The sequence below is a fragment of the Phyllobates terribilis genome, unplaced genomic scaffold (genome assembly GCF_046119375.1).
Source record: "Phyllobates terribilis strain yellow unplaced genomic scaffold, ASM4611937v1 Scaffold_4__5_contigs__length_816908805, whole genome shotgun sequence".
Classification (NCBI taxonomy): Eukaryota; Metazoa; Chordata; class Amphibia; order Anura; family Dendrobatidae; genus Phyllobates; species Phyllobates terribilis.
The window spans coordinates 84,592,122-84,618,836 of NW_027362764.1; the positions used below are offsets into that span (position 1 = coordinate 84,592,122).

General features: G+C 43.1%; 1 protein-coding gene across 2 annotated transcripts in view; it reads right to left on the reverse strand.

Annotated features, from left to right (window-relative positions):
* MPP7 (MAGUK p55 scaffold protein 7) overlaps positions 1–26,715 on the reverse strand; it is a 381,349-nt gene that overhangs the window by 65,778 nt on the left and 288,856 nt on the right. For both annotated transcript variants that reach the window (XM_073677586.1, XM_073677588.1), the window contains exon 13: positions 3,955–4,125. In XM_073677586.1, the coding sequence (XP_073533687.1) occupies positions 3,955–4,125 (171 nt within the window). The remainder of the gene's footprint in view (positions 1–3,954; positions 4,126–26,715) is intronic.

Here is a 26,715-nt window from a genome sequence, read left to right on the forward strand (position 1 = left end):
TCAATAGCACCTGACAGCTCCCAGCAGAGATGCGACAGTGCAGCCTTAATTTGATGTACTTGTCGATGAGTGACTCCTCTGTCACTGATCCACATACTGTCAGATCGCGCCTCCAATGTGAGATACTATGACCGGACACCGCTGAGCGCTCTCTCCTCTGCTAGCACGGGCGGCACCGCCACTTGAAATTCATGTGTGGAGGGTCTTATCATGGCAGTGCACCTGAGTGACAACTTACACACCTGGTTCGGTTACACATAGCCCTGTGCAATGTCACTGGTGACAGGTGTAGTCATTTATGTACGATGATCGGACACCGCTAAGCACTCACAGACATGTGGAACGCCATTTATTTCTAACTCCTGCATATAGTATTTGTTTTAGACCTTGAGTCTACCAAACACCACCAAGTCCTGTCTGGTTAGCCCAGTTATAATTTAGTTAAATGGCTAGTCACCTAATTATTTATACAGCCAACTTATAAAATAGAGGGACATTGGCTATTTTTTTATACAGATAGACACAATTCTAATGTCCTGTATAAGATGATACTGAGACCACTTGTACAAAGAAACACATTATCATCATGCATAACACTGACATCCTAGTTATTGACGCTTGAATCACATGAAGTACCAGATCTGGAAGGGTTGTCAGGAACGGATTGAGTGACTAACCGTTGCAGATCGGTCCCCAATAAAACATTTGTGGGGAGGTTTTCAGACACCCCCACTTCCCTTAGCACCGTCCCAGCACTCAAGGAAAAGGAAAACCCGGGCTAACAGTAAAGGTTGGCGAACACCCCCAATCCCGGTGACAGTCAGGATCTTCCCACAGGTAAGTTCTTCAGGGAACACAAATTCATGGGAGGATGAGAGTTCGTTCAGCACCGGTGTCCTTGAGTCCCACAGTGACTGTGTCGCCCATAGTTACCGGTTGCAAGTTTTCACAGGCCCTCCCAACCGCCACACCCAGAGACTGCTATATTAAGTCCCTGGGCCTCGGATGTGGGATTCCTCTTCTGCCTCTCCGGGCAGGGGATGCTGATGTGGTCAGTCTGTTTGCAGGAAAAGTATTGGTGGGTTTTCAGATGCAGGCCAGGTGCTTTAAGATGGGGCGCGACCCACCCTCTCCCACCACCGATGACTGGCTGGCAGGGGCAATGGGTGACAGCTTATCTCCTTTCCAGCTGGCGATGGTTGACTTCTGCATCTCATAGATATCGGCAATCTGTGTGGCCTTGGCAGCCTCCTTTGGCTCCTGGTCCATCACGAACCGTCACACTTCCACAGGGCAAAGATGAAGAAAATGGTCCTTCAATTCCTTGAAGGTGGTAACTGATAGTCCCTGAACACACTGCTTGAAGTTGGTTCTGAGCCTTGTTGTGAGGTCCACGTTGGAGGGTCTGGGACCTTTTCCGGTAAACTTCAAGAGTCAGTTGATATTTCCTTACCAGGGCTTGTTTGATGGCCTCATAGTTTCCACCTTGTTCTCAAGGGAGGGCTGTGAACACCTCCAGAGCTTTGCTTCATACCAATGGGGTTAAGAATTGAGCCCACTGGTCATCAGGCAACAGGAACTGTCTAAAGGCCTTTGCAAGCCCCCTCAAAAATGTGTCCAGATCCGCATCCTTGTCCATGACAGGAAAATGCTCGGTACGGAGTTTTAAGGTGTTGATATTACTGGACTCACTTTTCAGTGGGGTAGATTGCGCCTTCTGGAGTCAGATTAACTTTTGTTTTGTCTAACCCATGGAGACCTCGCTCCTCACACAAACGGATCAGCAGAGCTTTCTCGTGATTCTTATAAGCAGCTGCCATCTTAGCAGACACTCATCAAATAAAAGATATAAAAGCAAAAAAAAGAGAGGGGAGAGTGGTGTAATTGCTACAAGTACAGTATTGTCTCAGGTGTAAACACTGAGTGCGATAATCAAAACTCTGCAGGGACCGTGCAAGTTTTTAGTTACAGGGATGATTGCTCACCCCAGATCACTAATGCTCTGTCATCCCAACTGCTGCCACCAATTTGTCGGTGGAACACAGCAGATACCTCTCCCCGCTGTTACCCGATGTTCAAGAACCAGAACTCCGCCGGATCCAACCGTCAAGACAGTTATGCAATTGACTGACGAGTGATGGATGGGGCCGAGGCGGTTTTCCCAACTGGTCCATTTATTGGGGAACTCACAGTGAGCATATGGTATATACACCTCCGATTCCCATGCATGGAATATGTATATATACCCTGGTACGGTCACTGCCAACGCCACAATAACAAAAGAAACTACTGGCTGCCACCACCAATAGTTTATACAGGCCGATTGGACATCCGTTACAGGTAGTGTATGACTTCAGGGGTGCGGTTTACAGAGCAAGAGGAACGGAGCTATTCAATTTTATGTATTTAACCTGGAAAGGTAGGGAGTGTTTATAAAACATGGACAAAGATTTTACAAAATGGGAACAAAACAATATGGTATATACAATCACATAGAAAAAAAGGGATAAGAAAAGTACTAAACCTGGTTTATGGAAATGGCTCCGAGCTTAGCGGAGGGAAGAACGGACAGGACCACAACATGCTGTATCTTGTAGGACCGACAAATAACAAAAACCCAAACTCTCATTTTTATTATATCAAGGGTACGCCCACATACCTCCCCCTTGATGAGCTCATATGGGGCAGCTGGTCGTGGGATGTGCTAGGTCTTCAGAAGATTATGAGATCCCCAACTTTCAGGATATCTTCGCCCCTGGAGGTCCCAGGAGGGAGATATTGTTGTCATGTTTCTTATCACGATTTTACCTTTCTATAGAGATGAAACATGGCATGCAAGCATCATCCACCTGACCAAAATTAAGTTGGAGGTGGTCGGGCGACCTTACGGTGATGTGAGTGAATGCGCTATGTTCGTCCCTTTGCTACGTCGAAAATACATCTCCCATAAATATTAGATCGATGCAAACCCCAACATTCATCACTGGCCACTGGCTCCAGAGTGTCTGTGATAATTCCATTGAACAGAGGAAGCCTCTGTACTTCTCTGCTTCTCAGTATTCGAATCCTAGACTTGGTGGCTGATTCTCAGCAGATCTCCTGTTGTAGTTACCCATTCAAGGCAGGAGGTTCTACTTCAATGGAGGTTGAAGTGTCAGCTCTTTCTCACTTCCCCAGTTAAAATTACTCCCATATGTTCAAAGTGAGGGTGATATGGCCCCTCTCCAGAGATGTCTTTATGGCTTTTACAATTTTTCTCCACGACAAATGTAATTGCAACATAGGAAAAACTGAACATATGTCATTACCTAATGGATAAGAACAAACGTAAGATTTGGCTAAGGCCATGATTAAGTCATCATCTAGATTATCGTCCCACACGCATATTAAAACAGATAATTTTTATTGTTTCACTCCAGCGTATTTTTCATTGATGAGTAAGGAGACCTAGTTTTCTCTTTACCAATTATTTCCAACCCCATCTGAATGTCATTGAGGAGATTTAATGTAGCCGAATACGGCAATGAAAAACCCCTCTCTTATCCAGCTTTAGACTTGGAAAACCTCTCAGTAGAGATAACCAGGTCCGTGGCAAAGTGTTCCTACTTCTTCTATTACAAGATTAGATTTCAACACCTAATCATATTTTAAGCCGAAAAAAAACAGTGAGCGTCTAGTATTACCGCTTATCAGTTTTACTTTTTGTTATTTGTGGTTTTCGCGATACTTTCCAAGTTACAATGTGACATTCTATTGGCTGTCTAAATGCCCAAAGATTTCACTGCTCCAACATTTGAATCCTGAACTTAGAAATTGGAAAACACTGGAAAATTATTAGCAGATGCAGCAACTGGATTTTTGACATCATAGCAAAAATTCGGAGCAACTGGTTTAAGGGGGGGGGGAGTAAAAACGTTTTAACAAAGCGTGTCTTATGCAGAGATCCATACTCACCAACCAGGACTACCAGCCTGTATTTTTCATTAGGCTGCCGCTGATACGACGCCACCTCTTCAAAAGTCGGAACATCTGCTGTGTCGTATTGGTCGCTCTTTTTACATTCGTACATGAATTTATTTGTTTTCTTATCCTTCCTGCTGAGACGAAAACTTCTTCTAAACCCGGCTGAAACAAAAAACACATTTTTCAGATCAGAGCTGGACGATTGTAGCCCGTTAAGGCCGCGACATTTCATAAGTATAATATTCATAAATATTTTAACAAATGTAACTGCAGAGAAATCATTACAAGCTAAACCTCCCCACCAAAAAAAAAAAGATTTCATCCCAGACTGCTTTTACTTATGTACAGTTTAAAAGATCCCGCTGAGCGATTACTTATTCATGTGCGGATTGCTGAAAAAGAAGTGTATAAATCCCAGACAGCAATAGAAAAACAGGACTTGTGTGCTATGGCGAAGGCAGACGGCAGAAAAGTGCGGAATTTGTGCTCAAGTTTTACAATATGAACATAAAGAAAATATTGGATCCTTTAAACTATTGGATTCACGGTATGAAAAATACACTTCTAGAAATAATAAAAATTACATGTGAAATAGTTACAATTTATTAGATATATTACAAATTTTACTACTCAATGATGATTCTGTTACATAGCCAGGACACCAGGACACGGAAGACATGTATACGTATGTATAAGACAACAGACCAGGAAGGACAAAGACAAGGCAAAGGATTTCAATAATATATTGGATCTATCCTAAATATTATACTAACATATATGTAGACACCTCTCCCTATCATAATATATATATATATATATATATATATATATATATATATATATATATATATAACAGGTATGAGTTGTACCATAAATATACAGTACAGACCAAAAGTTTGGACACACCTTCTCATTTAAAGATTTTTCTGTATTTTCATGACTTTGAAAATTGTACATTCACACTGAAGGCATCAAAACTATGAATTAACACATGTGGAATTATATACTTAACAAAAAAGTGTGAAACAACTGAAAATATGTCTTATATTCTAGGTTCTTCAAAGTAGCCACCTTTTGCTTTGATGACTGCTTTGCACACTCTTGGCATTCTCTTGATGAGCTTCAAGAGAAGTCTTGCCTCAGATAAGGAGTCTGCTGAAAGCGCTTCTTGACAGAACAGTCTAAAATAAATATCTATATATATCTCTATATCTCCATATATATATATCTCTCTGTATATATATATATATATATATATCTCTGTATATATATATGTATATATATATATATATATATATATATATATATATATATATATATATATATATATATCTGTATATATATATATGTATCTCTCTCTCTCTCTCTATATATATATAGCCAAAATTTAAAAAAAGGATACTTTTAACACAAAAACTTGATTGAATCGATAAGTCATTTTTCTGAAGACATTCCCTCTAAGAGGTGGAGCCCATGTAATTACTGACCCCAATATAAAAAAAGAAAATTAGTTGCTACAGGGCGCCTACATTATCCTCATAAGTTCTTTCTCTATTTGACCTTATTCACACAGGAATACTACAGAAGTCTATCCTTATAAAGATTTTCTGTCCCTCGGGCTGCAGTTTGTTTAATATATATAGTTTGTTGGGTTTTATATGTTAGTTTTTTTAACCTATATGCACCCTCCCCAGCTCCAGTGCGGAGTCTCCTGTGCTCCTGTTCTCTGCAGCACTGATGTCACATTAACAGCAACCAATAATGGAGTTCAGTGGCGCCGATTGTCTTGTGCAGTCAACTTGGGCAGAACCACAGAGCTAAGTCATAGGTAACAGAGGTGTCAATGTATTGTCAGCACTGCAGACAATAACAGTGATCGGCAGCAGCGGCAGAGACTCAGCGCTGGATCAAGGTAGGATAAGTAAAGCACAGTTAGTTTGTTTTTTTAAAAAAAACTGCACCTGGAGGACAGAAGTTTTCCAAAACTAGAAAATTCCTTTAACTTTTCTTTCTAAATGTGACATGCAGAAGTAGTGCTGTTGCTTCCAAAGCATCCAGCAACTGTTACAAATAACATAAGCACAGGAGATAGGAAGTGTTGTGCTTCAGAAGCATCCATCAACTAGAGGGGTTAACACAGTCACAGGAGACAGGGAGTGTTTTAGCAGAGCCCCAGGGGGATTGTGTGAAACTTGCTATTGTAGTCTGGCTGAAGCTGAAGAGAAAGGTGGTGTGTTATCTGGATCTGACAGCAGGCAACTGAACAGAATTCAGATAAGGAAAGAAACTAAACACAGGTCAGATAAACTCGCTGAACTAACAGAGCAGGGTATTATCGGGCAGGAAGATAAGGACAGGAATGAATTGAGTCACAGGGATCATCACCCTCATCAAACCCTACCCTCTCCTCCATCTCCATGCAGGATAAAGAATGCTGTGTACTATTGTGTCAATATGAAGGAAAAGCCTGTGGTTGTGCATGCATAGAAGTGTGCTGCTAAGAGATCTAATCTATGCTGAATTATGCTACTGAAGAGACTAATACTGTGCCTTGTGAAGAAACTACTGTATTGTTACTGGAGCCGGTTGCTCAAAAAACTCAGACTGTACTGTAATAAAGATTGTTGCTGTAATATCCCTGAATTGCACTGGCCGTGCTTCAGATTTTAATTCCACTGTTAAACTGTTGAAAAAGACTCTTGTCAGATGTGTCTGGTCAGTAATTGAATCTATCATGTGCCTGAGAGAAGCTGCAGCCTATGGTCGCCCTGAGTAACGGTTCCCCCAGGATTCCAAAGAATTCATGAAACGTGTCTCGCCCCTATCTGAACCTAGCGGCGTGTGTGTAACAAACCCTTCATATCTCGTTGTATACCGTGTAAGATAAAACATCAACAACCACAAATTTACAAGTTTCACAGGCTAAGATGCAGTTAATGAGAGGAGGCCATTACTGTAATTACCCATCAGGGGTACATGGGTCAGACTGAACACAGACGCTGCTTATCCCGTCCATCCAGAATACCTGTGTTACTTCTCTGCCACAGACTCATTGCTGCTTTCCAGGCGTTTATCTCACCCGTCCTCCCTAGTTATATCGACCTGTATTAATATTTTGTTAATAATTCTGTCTGGCAGACTTTTTGCTTTCTTTTGTCTTTTTGAAACAATGGAAAAACTAACTTTATACAAGTCGGTAACATGAGGAGATTATTACTGAAGACAAATGATCATTTTTAAGATCACAAAGTGTTCTGTAAGTAATAAATGTCTTGCGAGGGCTGATCCACACGACGATTACAAATGAATCACGTGATCGCATTCTTACAGATTATTTTTTCTCTACCAACACATTCAACAATGAAAATCTCTCCTCGAAGAACGTTCTGCTGGTGAGCGCCATCATTACAGTCTGGAAACAAGCAAGAGGGTGGTCAACAAGAAAAAGAGCAACTGGAAACCCATCAAACAGGATTTCTCGGCATCCCCGAATATAGCCATTCCCATACACACAATACTTAAACACGTTTGTAACAAAGAAAAAACCCACATGAAAAGCAAAATAAAACAATGTGTCACCCCTCTGTAATTCCTACTGGAAAGGTTTAAATGAAAAGATAATTGGATGTTAACATATCGCTACTCGCTCTGGCGCGGTCAGCACTGATTGGAAAGTGTAGGGACAAACCGTATTGGCAATGAGAATGGTAACACCCAGTGAGAGAATCAAGAAAAAAGATGTTGCAGGATTGTTATTAAGAAGCTTAAAGGGATTCTCCGGGACTTTAACATTGATGGCACCTGGCACCTCCCCGATCAACTGTTCCTGGTGACTGCAGAGGCCGGAACTGCTCAGTAGCAGAACTGCACTGCTCTATTGACAGAATTGTGGCCGGGGCCGGGTACTGCACATCTGCCACCTATTCAAATCAAAAAGGGGGCGGATGTGCAGTACCTGGCTGCGGCCACTACTCCGTCGACAAAGCTGTGCAGCTCTGCAACTGAGCAGTTCCGACCACCACCGGGAACAGCTGATCGGTGGAGGTGCTGAATGTCTCACCCCCATCGATCAGACATTGATAACCTACCCTAAGGACAGGCTATCAATATTAAAGTCCCAAACAACCCTTTTAAACTAAAAATCTACTGGAAACAAAGTATTTACACTGGATATAGTACAGGTAGTGATGTCATGTAGGAAAAGGGTAGCCCTCCGCTGCTATCAACGGAGAATGCAGCTCTTGTCTATAATTCAGGAAGGAATATGGAGGACTACCTGAAAGCAGATTTACTAGTCATTTAGTGATAATCTCCTCTGAAAAAAAATTGTGATTTTATCAAAACTGCAGCAAGCAGCCCAGTAAATGATTAATCACTGGAATCTGGGTCTCTGTCTTCATATTATGCTGCTCTCAGATTAGGTGTCAAGATTCTCTTTAAGGTCTGTCCAGACTTAAAAAAAAGGTGGCGTTGGCCAGGAACAGCATAAAAATGGCAAGTCACAATTTTTTTTTGTGATATTTCAAACAGTTTTAAGTCAAAATTTTGGTGAAGGCTAATTGGTAAATAGGCCCTTGAGGACCAGTCAAGTTACATAATGAAATCAATTGAGAATACAGCATAAACTGTACCTGTCCTATTACATAAAACCAATAAAAAAAACAAGGTCTTGATGCGCTCATCACTCACACGTTAAAACTCCTTTTTGTGCAAATACCAGTCTAATATGTATGGGAACTGCCATAATTCAACTGGTCATCTACTGCTTTGAGAGAGTGGATTCTCTTAAATCACCATTCTGACATCACACTTTCCTCACTTTTCAGTATGCATTGCACTTACGGTTGCCCAGTGACTCCCCAGCCCCAAACTATAAGCCTGCCACTGTGTTATGCTGTATGCAACCTGACAAACAGGAGAGCAGGAGCATAGAAACAACTTCCTGTAGGGAGACGAAGACCAGCCCCCCAACTTCCAGTAGTGAGACAAAGCCCCACCCCCCAACAACCTGTAGGGAGACAAAGCCCCACCCCCCAACAACCTGTAGGGAGACAAAGCCCCACCCCCCAACAACCTGTAGGGGGACAAAGCCCCGCCCCCCAACAATCTGTAGGGAGACAAAGACCTGCCCCCCAACTCCATGTAGGGAGACAAATCACCGCCCCCCAACTTCCTGTAGGGAGACAAAGAACTGCCCCCCAACTTCCTGTAGGGAGACAAAGAACCGCCCCCCAACTTCCTGTAGGGAGACAAAGACAATCCCCTCCAACTTCCTGTAGGGAGACACCTAGCTGCCAGCACTTGAGGGATTTTTTTGCAGATAACAGAATATAAGTAATTAATAAAGTGATTTGCGAATTATCTATTGTCTATCAAATGCTATATCAGATCATCTGAAAGTGTAGCGAAAAAACACATGATAAAATAAAAAATGAAGATTCACCTTACATTGTTTGGAGGTTATACAATCATACAAGAGTTGGCATTATCACAAGAATATGTTCATCCTATCAAGACTTCTGGAAAAGTAATTTGGCATATTTATTCTCACTGAAGACATGACGCGTTTCATGGCAGTCATAACCTAGAGAAATATAAAGCCGTCTTCACACAATGGAGCCAAATTGATTTTTTTTAGCTGTGATATTTCGTTCACAAAAAGCGATATGCTACATTCTCAAATATACTCCGACCCTCAGTTGTCGCTGGTGTATGTTGTGTTTTATGGTCTTAAGAAAATTCCATTTTTTTTTTTTTTTTTATTATTTAATCTGGCTTGTTTCTTTAACACAGACAAAATCTGGAGGAGGAGGAAAATGTTAATGTGGTCATCCAAATTCGCTACATAAAACTGCACTATGATTTACCACTTCCTTCAAAAATGACCCAGGTCAGTGGTTGCGCAAGTTGCGTAAAACTCAATTTTTGTCAGGTGTGACTTTCCTTGAATCGCAAACCCCCTCAAAATATAAATTTGTCTTGACCTTCTTCCCCCCTTGTTAAAATCCATCTATTAAATAACCTTCTTTTCAGTAACTCTTATAAAGTGGAGAAAAGTTTACGAGTTTAGGATATACAAAACAAATGGTGGGTAAACGTTTCTTCCTCTGGTGGGAATTACAAAGCATGTAAAGATGTCACCGAGTGGAGATTACAATGTAGTACAGAAAGTAAAACGATGGCAGCTTTACTCCTGATGTCCGTGACAAGTGAAGACAGCGCTAATAAGTGATACATAAGAACAATGTCAGCACTTGGGTGATACGCAGACCCTCAACTATTAAAGTCGCAGATTATAATTCTCGTAATAAGTCACAATATCTACAGTTTTGTGTCTTACCTCAATCCCCATCTGATCCCGACCTCAAGGTTGCTCCTCAGATGTCCTCCATAAATTAGTCATTACTTCCAATAAACCTCACAAAATATTACATTTAAAAGGGATTTTCCCACTAACGAAATAAATATATTTTAATTAATAGATCTTGGAATAAAAATTTCTTCCATAATTGGATGTGTTAAAAAAAAAAAAAAAATATTCCTGTGCCAAGATAATCTTATAAATGTGCCCCTGCTGTGTACTGTGTAATGGCTGTGTCTGACCGTGCAGGAACATGGTCTGATCATACCACATCTCCTGGGCAGGGGAGAAGGCAAAAGTATACAGTCAGGAAAGCATGGGATCACAACTTGTCTTGTACTTTGCTCGTGGGAAAATTCCTTTAAGTAATGGTCTCGCTAGGATATGCCATCACTTAATGACCACTAGGGTGGTCCAACCTCTGAGATATCCACCAATCCTGAGAAGGAAGAAGCCGCAGCAATGATAAAGCACTGTATCCCTTCACAGTTTTTCATATAAGTAAATGAAGCTCGCTAGAGTACCCTTTGTGCAGGGAAAAACTGTGCATGGGATGGGTCTAAGGGCTTAGATCAACCTCTGAAAAACAAGCACATAGTATTATCCATCCTCCGTACTTTTGGGACAATGCATTCAGGCAAATCACATTCTCCTGGTATTCACAATACCCAGACTCGTCCATCAGATACCAGAGAGAAAAGTGTGATTCTTCATTCCACAGAACATGTTTCCTATGCTCCAGAGTCCAGTGGTGGTGGCTTTACACCACTCTATCCGACTTTTGGCATTGTGCTTGGAGATGTAAGGCTGCATGCAGCTGCTAGGCTATGGAAACCTATGTCATAAAACTCCTCGCAGAGGCACAGTTTTTGTGCTGATGTTAATACCACAAGAGGTTTGGACTCTGCAGTTACGGGGTCAGTGTGTTGGTGACTTTTCTGCCCTCTGCTCCTCAGCACTCGGTGACCCCTCTCTGTTACGGGGCCTCCACTTCGTGGCTGAGTTGCTACGATTCCTTCCACTTCTCAATAATATCATTCACATGCGAAGGGGGTATATTTAGCGAAGAAATGTCATGAGTGGTCTTGTCTCACCGGTGGCTCCTACAGGATTGCACTGGTATCCGCGAGCTCTTTACCACCAGTTATTCTGTCACACTGTAGTAAAAGCAGACGGCATGGCGATGGGCCGGATGTTATACACCGGGGGAAGATGGGGTGAGGAGACGCATGTTATACACTGGAAGTGAGGGTGTGGGTGTGATACACCGGGGGGCGAGAGGTCGGATGTTATACACCGGGGGGTGAGGAGCCATATGTTATACACTGGGGGGGTGGATGTGATACACCGGGGGCGAGAGGTTGGATGTTATACACCGCGGGTGAGGAGCCATATGCTATACACTGGTGGGTGGGGGTGGATGTGATACACTGGGGGGGGGGCGAGGGGCCGGATGTTATACACCGGGGGAAGAGGGGGTGAGGAGCCGCTTGTTAAAGACTGGGGGTGATACACCGGGGGGCGAGAGGTCGGATGTTATACACCGGGGGGTCAGGAGCCGTATGTTATATACTGGGGGCGGTGAATGTGATACACCGGGGGCGAGAGGTTGGATGTTATACACCGCGGGTGAGGAGCCATATGCTATACACTGGTGGGTGGGGGTGGATGTGATACACTGGGGGGGGCGAGGGGCCGGATGTTATACACCGGGGGAAGAGGGGGTGAGGAGCCGCTTGTTAAAGACTGGGGGTGATACACCGGGGGGCGAGAGGTCGGATGTTATACACCGGGGGGTCAGGAGCCGTATGTTATATACTGGGGGCGGTGAATGTGATACACCGGGGGCGAGAGGTTGGATGTTATAAACCGCGGGTGAGGAGCCATATGCTATACACTGGTGGGTGGGGGTGGATGTGATACACTGGGGGAGGCAAGGGGCCGGATGTTATACACCGGGGGAAGAGGGGGTGAGGAGCCGCTAGTTAAAGACTGGGGGTGATACACCGGGGGGCGAGAGGTTGGATGTTATACACCGGGGGGTGAGGAGTCGTATGTTATACACTGGGGGCGGTGAATGTGATACACCGGGGGCGAGAGGTTGGATGTTATAGTGTGAACGAGCTCTTACACTTTGCACGTATAACAGCTTATAGTCCGGCACATTTCTATGCTTTCACTGGTACTTATAAAGTAGTTATGGGCCATAGGCCGGACCCTCCTAACATAGTGACATAAATGTGCCGATGCGCGTCCTAGAGCTGCAGCTTTTTCTGTGCCTGTTTTGGTTGTATTTTTCGCCTACTGTAGTCTCCACCAGCAATGTTCCAATAAATTGAAGACATGGAACTGAAAACGGTATCAGCCAAGACATTCATGTCGCTTCAGTCCAGCAAACAATTGCAGCTTTTAGTAAAATGATCCGTCCCCCAGTAAAGGATAATGATTACGGAGCTTCTCTATATGCATGGCACCAACGAGCACAAAGTTTATCATCTGGATGAAGCCCAGACATCTGGACGATGGAGGAAATGGTTTGAATTTTCTGACTGATTGACAGCTCCAATATTGGAGACAGCTGCACCGTGAACGAGAACATGTTCCCGTCTGCGGTTTGTCAACAGTAAATGCCAAAAGCCCCGGATTTAACGTTACCGATCTGACTTTCATGTTGTCGTGACCCAAACGCACCAAACATCTCGGATCTTAAGACGCGTCCGTGAGGTTATATGAAGTGTTTGGCCTGTTTGAGATGGCTTCCAATGAATAGTATTTGATGGTCTACCCAAAGCATATCCTATTACTGAAAAATACAGGAGAAGCCATAAAAGCACAATGCATACCAGCCACTTCTGAGCAGCGCGGAGGAAACCGATGCAGGCAGATCATTTACTTCATACACACAGCTGCTGAAAGATTGTGACGTACATCGCAGAAATGTCCACATCGTGCTCTGCCGTAACCTTCTATCGGACTCTTTAAAGGGCAGGAAGGGCCGTATAAAACTGAGATACTACTAGTGTAATATTAGAAAGAGTAATTCATTTCTAAGTGGCTGCAGTAGCACAATCCATACTGTAGGGGGCACCACGTGCCTTTGCTCCCCGCATGGAAACGTCAAACTAAACATCATCTCAGACAACATGAATTTCAGTCAATGGATCAATAGAGAACAGCGGTTATTATTTCACTCGCGGTATAATGAATACAAATGACTGGGGTCTCCATTTCAGGCCGGCTGGAAGTGGAACATGTATGGGAATGTTGGCATATACAAACTGGTATAATTTACAAGAAGTGATCTTATCAGATTTTTTTCTGACATTCTTCCAGAACCACTTTGCTTTGCTGACAAAATATGTGCAAACACAATTACTCATTTATGAAGTCAACGAGGCACCTTGTGCTGCAGCCGGGAGGCTTTAACAACCGGGCTGTATATTCCTACTGGCGGGGAACAATTTATGTGCCACCGAGGGGGAATAGACCTGTCCAATCAATGCCACAACGCCATTCATTATGAGAACATTTATGATTACTTAAACCACTGGATAACCTTCTGCATCAAATAACACACAAAACGGTGACTTGCAAGCTGCCTGGTAGCACCGAGATGCCAGGTTTGAGATCTACCAGGACAACGTTTCACAATGCTGGGTATTTATTTCCCATGTTTACATGGATACACAGTCCTCTGATTTCCTGTCATATTCGAGAAACATAGCTTATTCCAAAAGTAACCTTATGCTTTATTCACAACCATACTGGCTCAGATTAAAGGGACTGTCCACTACTATGGCACTGATGCCCTAGGGCATCAATGTATGATCGGCCGGGGTCCGGCACGTGGCACCCCCACCAATCAGATTTAATTGGTGCAAGCGGCGGGGGCCAGAAGTCCTTACCCGCGGTGCTTGGCCGTCAAGTTGCAGTGGCGGTCCATCTGTAGTGGCCGGTGCTTGTTACTGCACATACGCCTCCTATTCAACTGAATGGGAGGCGGATGTGCAGTACCCTGCTGCGGCCACTACAGATGGACCGCAGGTAAGAACTTCTGGCCGGCGGCACCGATAACAGCTGATCGGCGGGGGTGCCGCGTGCGGGACCCCGGCCGATCAGACATTGATGCCCTATCCTAAGGATAGGGCATCAATGCCAAAGTAGTGGACAACTTCTTTAAGGGTTCACTCACACAAACATTCATGCGAGAGAATCGGCTCAATTATGCCCAAGACACTCCGATCAAACTCTGATCAGGTGTCCACTCGGATGAGAGATTCGTAGCACAGGTGAGGGTGAGAAGATGGAGAAGGTAATTTCTCCATCTTCTTCAATGTCTAAGTCAGCGGCTGACGGACTGCACTTGAATGAAATCAGAGTGCAGTCCAATGTTTTACACGCACCAACAGACTTGAATGGATGCGTGTCATCTGATTTGCGGAGCAACTCACACCACGCTGTAATTTTTTTTCAGGCTGAATCAGCATGAGAAAAAAGAGAAAGCTGATCAGCACTGCCCATAAAATAACATTGGTCCGAGTGCTATCCGACAAAACATACGATTTTTGGCTGATTTTCATCACGTCAGAGATCGATCTGGGTGTGAAAAAAATGGTCCTCACCATTGAGGTGCATACATTAATTAGCGGCGCTTACACAATATCACCTTCGCTAAAAAATAAGCGACCTGAATTTAATTTTAAAGAGGATGTCCACTAATTTAGCATTGATGACCTATCATAAGGATAGGTCATCAATGTCTGATTGGTCGGGTCCAACACCTCCGCCGATCAGCTGTTCTCGGTGTCGGCGGAAAGAAATGTTTAATTTCGGAGCTGCTCCGTCTTCTGATAGTGGCCGCGCTGGGTACTGCACATCCGCCTCCTATTCAAATCAACAGACCCTGACCGATCAGACAATGATGACCTATCCTCAGGATAGGCCATCAATGATAAAGCAGTGGACGTCTAATTTTTTTTGTGCACATATTTAGAAAGTAGACTGATGTGCAGAACTTTATGATTTTACATTGTATATAGCTTTCAATCAATGTAGGAGATTTATTATTACTGCAAAGCCTGTATCGGAAAATGACACTAATACTTTTATAAAGAACTGTATCAAAAAACTTAAGCCCTGCCCGCATTCTCCACCATATTTGTACATGTAACACAATCTGGGTGCTGGTGGCAAATGTCACAATTTTCAATCCATTTACACAAGACATAAATATATTGGTATACCATATCTAACCCAAAGTATCAACATAATAACAAAAGTAAGGCGATAACTACTGCATTGTAGGTTTGAACATTTACTCAGATCACCACTAGAGGAGCTCTCATCTTAATTGAATTTCTCAAGTTCATGTATACACACACAAAAGGAATTATTTCATTCCAAGACAGTCAAGTTGTGCATGATTTTACAGAGTGGACCATTTCAGAGAAAATAAAGCAATAAATTGGTTTTTATTTTTTGGTCAATAGGGCCATGTGAGGGCTTATTTTTTGTGGGACAAGTTGTACTTTTGAACAACATCACTGGCTTTAGCATATCGTGTACTGCAAAATGGGGAAAAAAATTCAAGTGCAGTGAAATTGCAAAAAAAAGTGCAATTACACAGTTTTTTGTTTTTTTACCATGTTCACTGAATGCTAAAACTGACCTGCCATTATTATTGTCCAGGTCGATGTTTTGATCGCCCGTTATTGCATTTTATTGCAATGTTGCCGCGACCAAAAAACGTAATTCTGGCATTTAGAATTTTTTTCTCGTTACACTGTTTACAGATCGGATTAATTCTTTTTTTTATATTGATAGATCAAGCGGTTCTGAATACGGCGATACCAAATATGTGTATGTGGGTTTTTTTTTAACAGTTTTATTTTGAAAGGGGCGAAAGGGGGGTGATTTAAAACTTTTCTATATATATTTTTTTTATAATTTGAAAAACAGGTTTTTCTTTGTTTTTTTTGTTTTTTACACTTTTTGCATGCTTCAATAATTTCCATGGAAGACTAGAAGCTGCAATTATCTGATTACCTCTGTTACACACAGGCGATGATCAGATTGCCTGTATGTAGCAGAATTGCTCACTTGCTATGAGCGCAGACCGCTGGGTGGCGCTCATAGCAATCTGGCAGTGACAACCACAGGGGTCTCCTGCAGACCCCGGGTTGTAATGCCGACCATGTGATGGGATCACCGATGGGCGGGGCCTATGACGAGCTTCCCGGAAGCGCGAGTTACATGCCGCTGTCAGAGATTGACAGCGGCATTTACCTAGTTAACAGCCGCGGGTGGATCGAGATTCTACACGCGGCTGTTGCGGGCACATGTCAGCTGTACAGATCAACTGACATGTGCCCGGAAAGCCCGCACTAAACAGGGGGTTATGACATGGGGTGTATTATTACATTGACTTACAAGCTCAAGCTAATCTTTTTAGGGACCTTATGTGGAATGACTAATTCTTTTGAGAGAATAGCGATTTACTCTTCAGTAGGATGTTCCTGATATCGAGAATATAGGACAGAGGGAGGAGGACTTGGACTTTCCCTTCTAAAGCTTGTCAGCAACTTGAGAGGTAGCTGGCGAGTTACATTAGTAAGTCATCCTGGTGATAAATGTATGATCGCTGGGGGTCTTCGTGCAGTAACCACCATTAATTATGGTTCCCAAAGTGCCCTGTGTTAAATTGTTAATGACCATGTGCCACCATTAGTCCAGTAGCGGTTTACAGAAATTATAGACAGTTAAAAGTAATCTGTGAACAGGTGTTTGATATGTAATCCGAGAGCAGCATGATGTAGGGGCAGAGAGCCTGATTCCAGCAATGTGTCACTTACTTAACTGCTTGGTGTACTTTGAGAGAATCCCTGTGTTGTGTGCAGTAGCAGTGCTCAGAATGCTGAGCTGCGTATAACCCCGCCCACACCACTGATTGGCAACTTCATTTATACATTGTGCATAGGCAGAAAGCAGCCAATCAGTGGTGGGGGCGGGGTAATACATACTAGCCTGACTGGCCTGCACGTTAGTCATAGTCCTGGAATGATAATCTCCTACTGATTAAACATTGATGGTACTGAAACTACAAACTCACAGCCTAATAAGTGACACACCGCTGGAATCAGGCTCTCTGGGCCTATATTATGCTGCTCTCAGACTAAATTGCAAAAACCTGCAGGCAGATTCCCTTTAATAGTTTGTTGCACGTGCTTACTTCAGCTCCATTACACAGGAAAGTTTGGGCCTCCGTTTTCAGGAATCATACATTAATTATCTATACTGTGGATAGGCAGTAATTGAGGAAAAAAAAGTCCCATAATAATGTTTTAGAGCAAGGATTCTTAAACTTTTTGTACTGGGGACACCCCAAAATGACCATAATAATGTGCGGGTCTCACAGGACAGAGCTAGATGATATATGGGCCTCCCCATATATAGTGGAAGTCAATGTTCAAAGTAAAAATCATAAAAAAGGTAAAAAAATAAATAAATAAAATGTGTAAATTATGTTGGTAATCTGGAAATTACTACAACCATAGAAAAAACTGTGCAGCAAATAATTACTTCTATGAAAACTGCCTCCTTCAATGCGCCTTACCAATAACTAGAGGGTGCCTCACAATTGAGGCCAGCCTCACAGGCAGAGAAGCACTGGTTTAGAGGATGTAAGGACCATAAGAGATATTTCTGGTCTCAAATATATTCAACCATATATGAAATTTTAGGATAATCATCTCTAAGCTTGGAGAGAAATCCTTCTGTCTATCTACTCCTCAATCTAAATGATCCCATTCTGTTAGATCCATATTGCCGCCAGATGGTGCATAGACGTATTTTACCAACAAGCTTAAAGAAAGTAAAAAAAAAATGCTACCCCGTGACAAACTTTGATTATTTTTGAAAAACATTTGCCAGTCTTGTCTTGTCACCTCCCATTCGCTGGACCGACAGTATTATAGTAATCTATAAACACCTACCATACTTTTGTGACCAATTTTTGAGAAAGAACTACGGACTCTCTTAATATATCTAAGCTGGAGCATCTTTTCCTAGAGCTGCACTATTCCTCCGTTATCCCTTTGGAAAATGGATGAATAAATTGTCAACTGAGTGTTACAAATTTACAACAGTCCCCCCTTTCCTCCCCAAAGTAATTTTGTGTGTCACTTTTGTCAAGAAAAAAAAAACTTTTTGCAATAAAAGTTTGTAAAATAAATAAATAAAATGTTGACTTTGCACAAAATTCATGAAGAGCGTGCACCGCTTTTGAAGAATTTGGCACAAAAAAGGCAATGAATAAAACAAGACAAAAGAAAGAAAAGCAACAAAAAAATTACAAATTATGAATCGGGCCCATAGTTCCAGGAGGAGTGACAGAGGAATGGCACTTTACTACAATATACTGAAAGCTGATGGATCTTCTTTAAAGGGAATTTGTCACCAGGTTTGTTCTACCCTAGCTGAGAACAGCATGATGTCAGGGCAGATATCCTGATTCCAGTGATAAATCACTTCATTTACGGAGAGCTGCAGTTTTGATTAAAAACGGTTTTCTCTGCTGCATATCTAGCAGTTCTCTGAATGCTGAGCTGTGTATAACCCCGCCCACACCACTGATTGGCAGCTTTCTGTGTACACTGTGCATAGGCAGAAAGCAGCCAATCAGTGATGGGGGCGTGACTGGACTACCTAGCAGCCGGTTTACTAGTCTTCTAATGATAATCTCCTGCTAATAAAAGTGATTTTATAAAAAGTACATCAAGCAGCCCAGTAAGTGACACATTGCAGGAATCGGGGTCTCTGCCCCTACATCATGCTGCTCTCAGATTAGGGAACTAAAACTTGGTAAGAGTTTTCCTTTAGAAGCGGTTAATTTATATTTTTGATCATAAAACTTAATGGTCCAGAGCTAGGATATCCCTACACTGAACTTTAAATACAGAATAAAAGTAAATATTTTCTTCCTACGCTCAATATCTGGAAATAAAAAAAAGAACAGAACTCAATCCACACAGCATATTTAGTATTCTAAGCAATTTTTACGATAAAATTAGAAGAAAAAAAAATATTACAAAGTAGGAACCTAGAATCCTTTCTTCAGTGCCGCATCATGACATAATGTATAAAACGAAGTCTGATCTTTATTAAAGTCTTCAAAATAAATCTGCTGACACTCGGCTTGACCGCAGCGCTCATTCCTTGTCATTTACTAGCTGTAAAGTTTTGTTTGACGAGAGAAAAAGTTCACAAAGCCGATGTCTGTGTTTACATATAATGTCATCACTCCAGCAACAACATTGTATCAAATGCGGCTCTAGCAACACACTCAATTAACCAACGTGATTTAGTTCCGCAGCCGAGGAGCAGTAAACATTCTGGTTTTCGGGTTACGTTACACACTGGGGTCTAAAAGAAAGATGAATGTGAGGCAGAAGAACGCATGTGAAGTATCAAAAGGAAAGATCTAAAGGGGTCATATACTTTTTTTCGTTGACTTCTGTTCTTGTAGCCTAAATGGAGAACCTGCTCCAAAACATTCAAAGAAATAAAAGGGACAAAAATTGAGAGCCCCTTCCTCTGAACCAGCTTTTCGAGTATGACCATAATAAAATAATTGCAGGAGACGGGCTCTTGGACACATTCTTAGGCTGCGTGCCCACTATGCATTTTTCAAGCGTTTTTTTTGCAGCGGAATTTCCGGAGCGAAAACGCTTAAAAAACGCTTGGTAATATGTGCCCCATGTTCTCCAATGATAATCCGCATGAGCTGTGCACATGCTGCGGAAATCTCCGCTGCGGATTATCACTGCGGAAAAATACGCAGCATGTCCATTAAATTTGCGGACACGCAGCGTAATTGCCGCCATTGACTTGCACTGAATCGCTTAATATCCGCATGACTACATGTGCACATGCGGATATTAAGAGATTCAATGTGTGGATGGTACCCGGGTCTGGAGAAGAGGAGACTCATCCAGACCCAGGTACCATAGTACCTGTAAAAAAAGAGACCGGACGCACAGGAGAAAACACCAGGGGCCATCGGAAGGTAAGTATAATGTTTATTTTTTATTTTTTACCATTTTTATTCTTTTTTTTTTAACTATTACTTGGTCACATTATATATGCTGGTTGCATGGATTTATATAGTGTGACCAAGTTGTCAAGCACTTTTCCAAGTGATGCTAAAATTGCATGGAAAAGCGCTTGATAACCCGCATGCAGAAATGCATGTGAAGAACGCTTGACAAACGCTTCTACCTGGCAGGAAAAACGCATGTAAAATCCGCACGTGTTGTTCCTGCCAGGGAGAAGAGGAAAAAATATGCAGCATTTCTGCATCATGGGCGCATAGCCTTAGAAAAGCTTCTATTTATTATTATTTATTTTACTTTTTTAATTATATTTTAGAATAATATTCATAAAGATGATATCACCCTAATTGACTTAATTTGTAAGCCCGATTAGTAAAAAAAAAACAATTACTGAATGGTTTTAAAAAGTATATACATTTGAATAAGACACTATAAAAACAAAAAAAACACAGGATATGCAATAACTTTTACCCCCCCAATCATCAGAATGGAGAACTTTTATCCCTTTTAGGTCATGTTCCCACAAAGTATAAACGCTACGAGTTTTTTTCTGTTGCATTAAAAAAGTAAAAAAAAATTGGATGTGATTTAATGGAAACTCATACCCACCGTGCGTTTAAAGACGCTTTTTTGTGTGCTTTTTTTCTCTATAGACTTCTACGGGGGTCATGAAAAAAAAAAAACAAGTGTAAAAAAAAATGCAATTATGTTTATTATTTATTATTATAGCTCCATTTATTCCATGGTGCTTTACATGTTTATAAGTGCAGAATCTCAGCAATTCTGTAATAAAAAAAAATGGTGTTTCAAATCTGCAGCAAAAACTCAGCAAAAAAACCACAATAATTAGAGCAGATTTCCATTCCACATTTTGGTTTTGACAATTGCATAAGAAAACGCTGCGGAAAAAACGTAGCATGTTTGTAGGTAGGAACATGGCCTTCGAACGGAATGGCAGCGCGCATGGCTCTTTACACCAGCCCCGCAGAAAATCAGTGAATGTCTGTCATGCTGGCGTTCTGTCACTTCTAAGGGTGCTTTCACATTGCGTTTGTGGGTCCCGTCGGGGCATACGTCCGAACTATCCCGCAAAACGGGGTTCGGACTTATGCGCCGGCAGAGCGAATGTGCGCTCTGACATGCACCATTTTCGGGAGTATACGCCTACAGGAGGTGGACACTCAGATGCAGTCTACTATGTCTGAGTGTCCACCTCCAGTAGGCGAACACTCCTGAAAATGGTGCATGTCAGAGCGCACGTTCGCTCTGTCGCCATCATTACAGTCTATAGCCCCGCCGGCTCATACGTTAATTACAGAACTAACAGGTCGAACTTGATGGACGCAAGTCTTTATTCGGCTTTACAAACTATGTTACTATGTTCTAACCCCATTTTGAGGGGAGGAGGCTCAGACGTATGCCCCGACGGAATCCACAAACGCAATGTGAAAGCACCCTAAGGGTTCATTCAGACATCAGTTTTTTGTGTACAAGTGCTACGCTTGTTTTTGGCGGATATCACTCGTGCCTATGTGAGTCTATGGAGTTGTTCCCATTTTTTCGCGACACCAATGGTACGTGCAAAATCGCAGAGACATGTCCGATGCTGTTTGAAGTATTAGATCAAATTCGCCAATGAAAGGCTAGGTGTCCGTGAAAAAAAAAAATCGGAAAGCACTCCGATATCATCTTAGTGTTGTCTGTATTTCATGGACTGATATATAGGAGAAGTGCCCTGTTCTGCGGATCTGGGAGGGTACAAGCAATCGGACCCCCATCAATCAATAAGATGACTTCATTTCAGCAAACAATTCCTTTAAAGAAGTTGTCCACTACTTGGACAACTCCTTATACCTCACGCTTGGCTCCGATAAAATAAAAAAAGCTTCTACTCACCTCCCGTGCCGGTGCCGTTCCTGCGGTGTCAGCACTCGCTCTCCCAGGGGCATTACTGAGGTTGTTGAGACACGTCGTGACCCCGGCACCCAATCAGTGATGGCGTCACTGTCTCCACCTTTGTATGAATAGAACATGAAGAGGAAGTGAGATCAGCTGCAGCCTGGACTTCCTCTTCATATTCAATTCGACAGAAGGCAAAGATAGTGACTTGGCGCTGACTGGGGGCCTGGCTCATGTGTCATAACAACCGTATGGGAGCCCCGTGGAGAGCGAGTGCCGACACCATTGGAACGGCGCCGGTTAGAGAGTATAAACTTTTTCATTTTATCAGGACCAAATATTTACATCAAGAAGGGGTTGTCCAAGTAGTGGACAACCCCTTTAAGTATTATTAAATAAGAGATAAAATAAACATCCTCATTAAACAATAACTGCATAGCATCAACCAAGACTTACGGTACTTATCCTAAATTTGGACATTTCACAAATAGACTAGACCAGGGGTCTCAAACTCAGCTGGGCATATGGGCCGCACAAGGAAAAACATTTAATTTGGGGGGACGCATTATTTGCATGACAAAGTGACATTTTTAGTGATAACATTTTATTTTCTATACACCTTTTGAACTGGTCCTCATCTAGCAGACATGGTCTCCCCTCCAGGTCCCCCATCTTGCAGACATGGTCTCCCCTCCAGGTCCCCCATCTTGCAGACATGGTCTCCCCTCCAGGTCCCCCATCTTGCAGACATGGTTTCCCCTCCAGGTCCCCCATATTGCAGACATGGTTTCCCCTCCAGGTCCCCCATATTGCAGACATGGTCTCCCCTCCAGGTCCCCCATATTGCAGACATGGTCTCCCCTCCAGGTCCCCCATATTGCAGACATGGTCTCCAATCCAGGTCCCCCATATTGCAGACATGGTCTGCCCTCCAGGCCCCCCATATTGCAGACATGGTCTCCCCTCCAGGTCCCCCATATTGCAGACATGGTCTCCCATCCAGGTCCCCCATATTGCAGACATGGTCTCCCATCCAGGTCCCCCATATTGCAGACATGGTCTCCCATCCAGGTCCCCCATATTGCAGACATGGTCTCCCATCCAGGTCCCCCATATTGCAGACATGGTCTCCCATCCAGGTCCCCCATATTGCAGACATGGTCCCCCATCCAAGTTCTTATCTTGCAGACATGTCCCCCATCCAGGCCCCCCCCCATACTGCGCACAGGGTCCCCCACCCCATACTGCGCACAGGGTCCCCGCCCCCCCCCCATACTGCGCACAGGGTCCCCGCCCCCCCCCCATACTGCGCACAGGGTCCCCCCCCCATACTGCGCACAGGGTCCCCGCCCCCCCCATACTGCGCATAGGGTCCCCGCCCCCCCATACTGCGCTCAGGGTCCCTGTCCCCCCCCATACAGCGCACAGGTCCCCTATGGTGTATTTCACATGACAGAGAAAAAAAAAAAAAATTCTCACCTGTCGTCTGTTCTCCGTAATGGTCGCGGCTCTCTCCAGCAGCCGCCATCAGCGCTGTAGTGCAGTGTATTGCCACGCATAGACCGGCTCTCTGCACAGCAATACCAGTGTCAGCCGCCGGCCTATCAGAGGCCAGCAGATGACATCTGCGCATGGCAGTGACGTCATACGCTGCTGCGCTGGGACGCAGAGTCACGCCTCACTTGTCGTGACGTCACGTGATGCCGGTGAGCGGCCACCGATAGCGCCACTCACAGGCATTATCAGCAACACAAGGTATTTACAAAAAGTCTTAGGGACCCCGGGGGGATACATGAGAGTGGATAACTCCTTATCACATCCTACTTTTTGATCAACTGGTGATTTCCTCTTAATAAATTTGGAGCTGTCAATATTAAAAATCATATTGATCTTAAAAAAAAAAAAAAAAAAAAAAAAAAACCTAGATAAAAGCTACAGTAGTTACACCAACATGTACTAATATGACTAACTTAATGTTCATATCTCTTTTGCAAATTCTGTGGTGATAATATTATTCCCATCAAATTTTTGGTATTGGCCATGACTGCTGCATTATGCCATCCCTATGTATATAAAGTGTCATTGTACACACATCTACAAATACAATCTGCAGAGTGCAACAAAGGCCCATTCCTAAAGCATATGTATGGAGAAATGCCTCAAATCTTTCTTGATAAACCTAATGCTCGAAAACAGTGTGAGCCGAGGGCAGGGACCCCTGTGCACACCGCTCGGCCAAGTGCACAAGGCCTTACCTTATTGTATGTTTACACGGATCTGCAGTGGAAAATCCAGTGTAGCAGCATTAGTTTTAAGAAATCTCACCCATGCAATGTGAAGAATCTGCACCGTAAATGAAACAGTGATTTGGATTTACTGCAGATTATATTTAATTTTACTCGCTTATACAGAGCCATCATATTCTGCAGCGCTTTATATATATCAACATCACTGTCCCCATTGGGGCTCACAATCTACATTCCCTATCAGTATGTCTTTTAAATGTGGAAGGAAACCAGAGAATCTGAAGGAAACCCACACAAACACGGGGAGAACATACAAACTCCTTGCAGATTTCGTTATTGGTGGGATCCGGACTCAGGACCCCAGCGCTGCAAAGCAACATTGCTAACCACTGAGCCACCGTGCTGCCCATGTATTGCAAATCCACACCGTTTGGAGCAGTAAACATCCAAGGTTGACCTGCCCCATTGTATATTAATTCACTAATCGCAGTGAGTATCTACTATCTATTGCTTTACTCATTCGTCCGTGCGATGCTCATGAATCAGGTTTGGACAGCGAGAATGGATAAGGATTTTCAGAAAGTCCGTAGGAGCTTTACGTCTTTATATACATTATCTTTTAATTTTGATATTATTTTTTCCATCCTCCGGTCTACACGCACTGAGTCTGCATTATATAAACTCACAAGAAATGGCTAAATCCACTAAGGATTACCAGACATTATAAAAATTCAATTGAGAAAATGCAGTGGCTGAACTTTGTCAAAAGTAATTTCACATGTGCCAGCCATCCCGGAGCACAGAAACATCCGTGTGCCGTCCATGTCTACTGGACTAAATGAGTCTGCTCCGCTTGTCTCTGGAGAAACTCCCAGATTTATCCTGCGTTAATAAAACCCCTGGATATGTCTTCTGCGTATAAGAAAACATTGAGGGGAACAGTAAACAGATGATTTTCATCTGTGTACGCCATATGTTCACAAAAGCCTCTTGTTGGGGAACTATGCAAACGACTTGGCTAATAGGAACATGGGGCCAGTACAAAACCTCCATTATCGGCCTTGGGATCAGCCTTAATAATTAAAGGAGGCTGGCAAAATAGCTCATGTTTCAAGAAGATCATTTAAAGGTGTTCTGCTGGAACAGAAATCTAAGAAGCCGGGACAGCAAAGACTAGATGAAAGAAGAAAGGTGGCGCTATCCACGCACCATCTCAGCAAGCTACACTACTGGTAGGAAATCACCAGAACTAAATATTCACAGAAAACATCAAATACACAAAGGCCAAATTGGCCGGGGCTCTCGGGGTTTTTTTTTTGGTAGGGGGTTGTTAGGAAAATCTTTAAGTTGGTTGTTAAGCAGAAAGCAGTGGCATAGCATGGTAGATTCTCGGGGTAAAGGGGTGGTTGACCCAGGCAGCACAGTCTATTGTGGTGAAAAATTATAAAACTAGGGTTAGGCTTAAAGAGAAGCGGACACCTGCTGCCCAATCCAGGGGCAGCATGCATCAGGCACTGGCCGTACGATCTCAGCCAGGTATATTTAACTCTGAAACTCTGTAGCGCTTGAGAAAAAAAAATACCTTAACAGCCGCCGGGGACCAAGTCTGCGCTATAGACTAGTCGGATAGGTAGGTCCTTGGTGGCTTCTTACCGCCCTCTGCCCTGGATTGACAGGTGTCTGCACGAGCACATGGGCAGAGACCTGTCAATCAAGACCAGCAGGGGGAGAGAAGTCGTCGAGGACCCGCCTATCCAACTAGTCTACAGCGCGGTCTCAACCCCAGGCTATAATTAAAGTATGTTTTTCTCTGAAATACCGCAGCGTTTCAAACTCAAAACATTCCTAGCTGAGATAATACAACCTTTGCCTGATACATGCTGTCCACAGATTGGGCAGCATGCATCACGTTCCCTTTAAAGCTACTGTTAGATTTAGGGCTAATGGTCCCCAATCTCTGATTTGCAGGCCTATCATTTTTGGCTTGCGGCTGTCTTTCAGCTTGGTGCATTAGCAAACAGCTATGGAGAGCAGGACCACAAATGGTGAATTTTGTGAGAAGCTCCACACACAAAAACAGATGTGGAAGTATACTATATACTGGCCTTGAGGGTTTAGAGATCAATTAACTATAGTA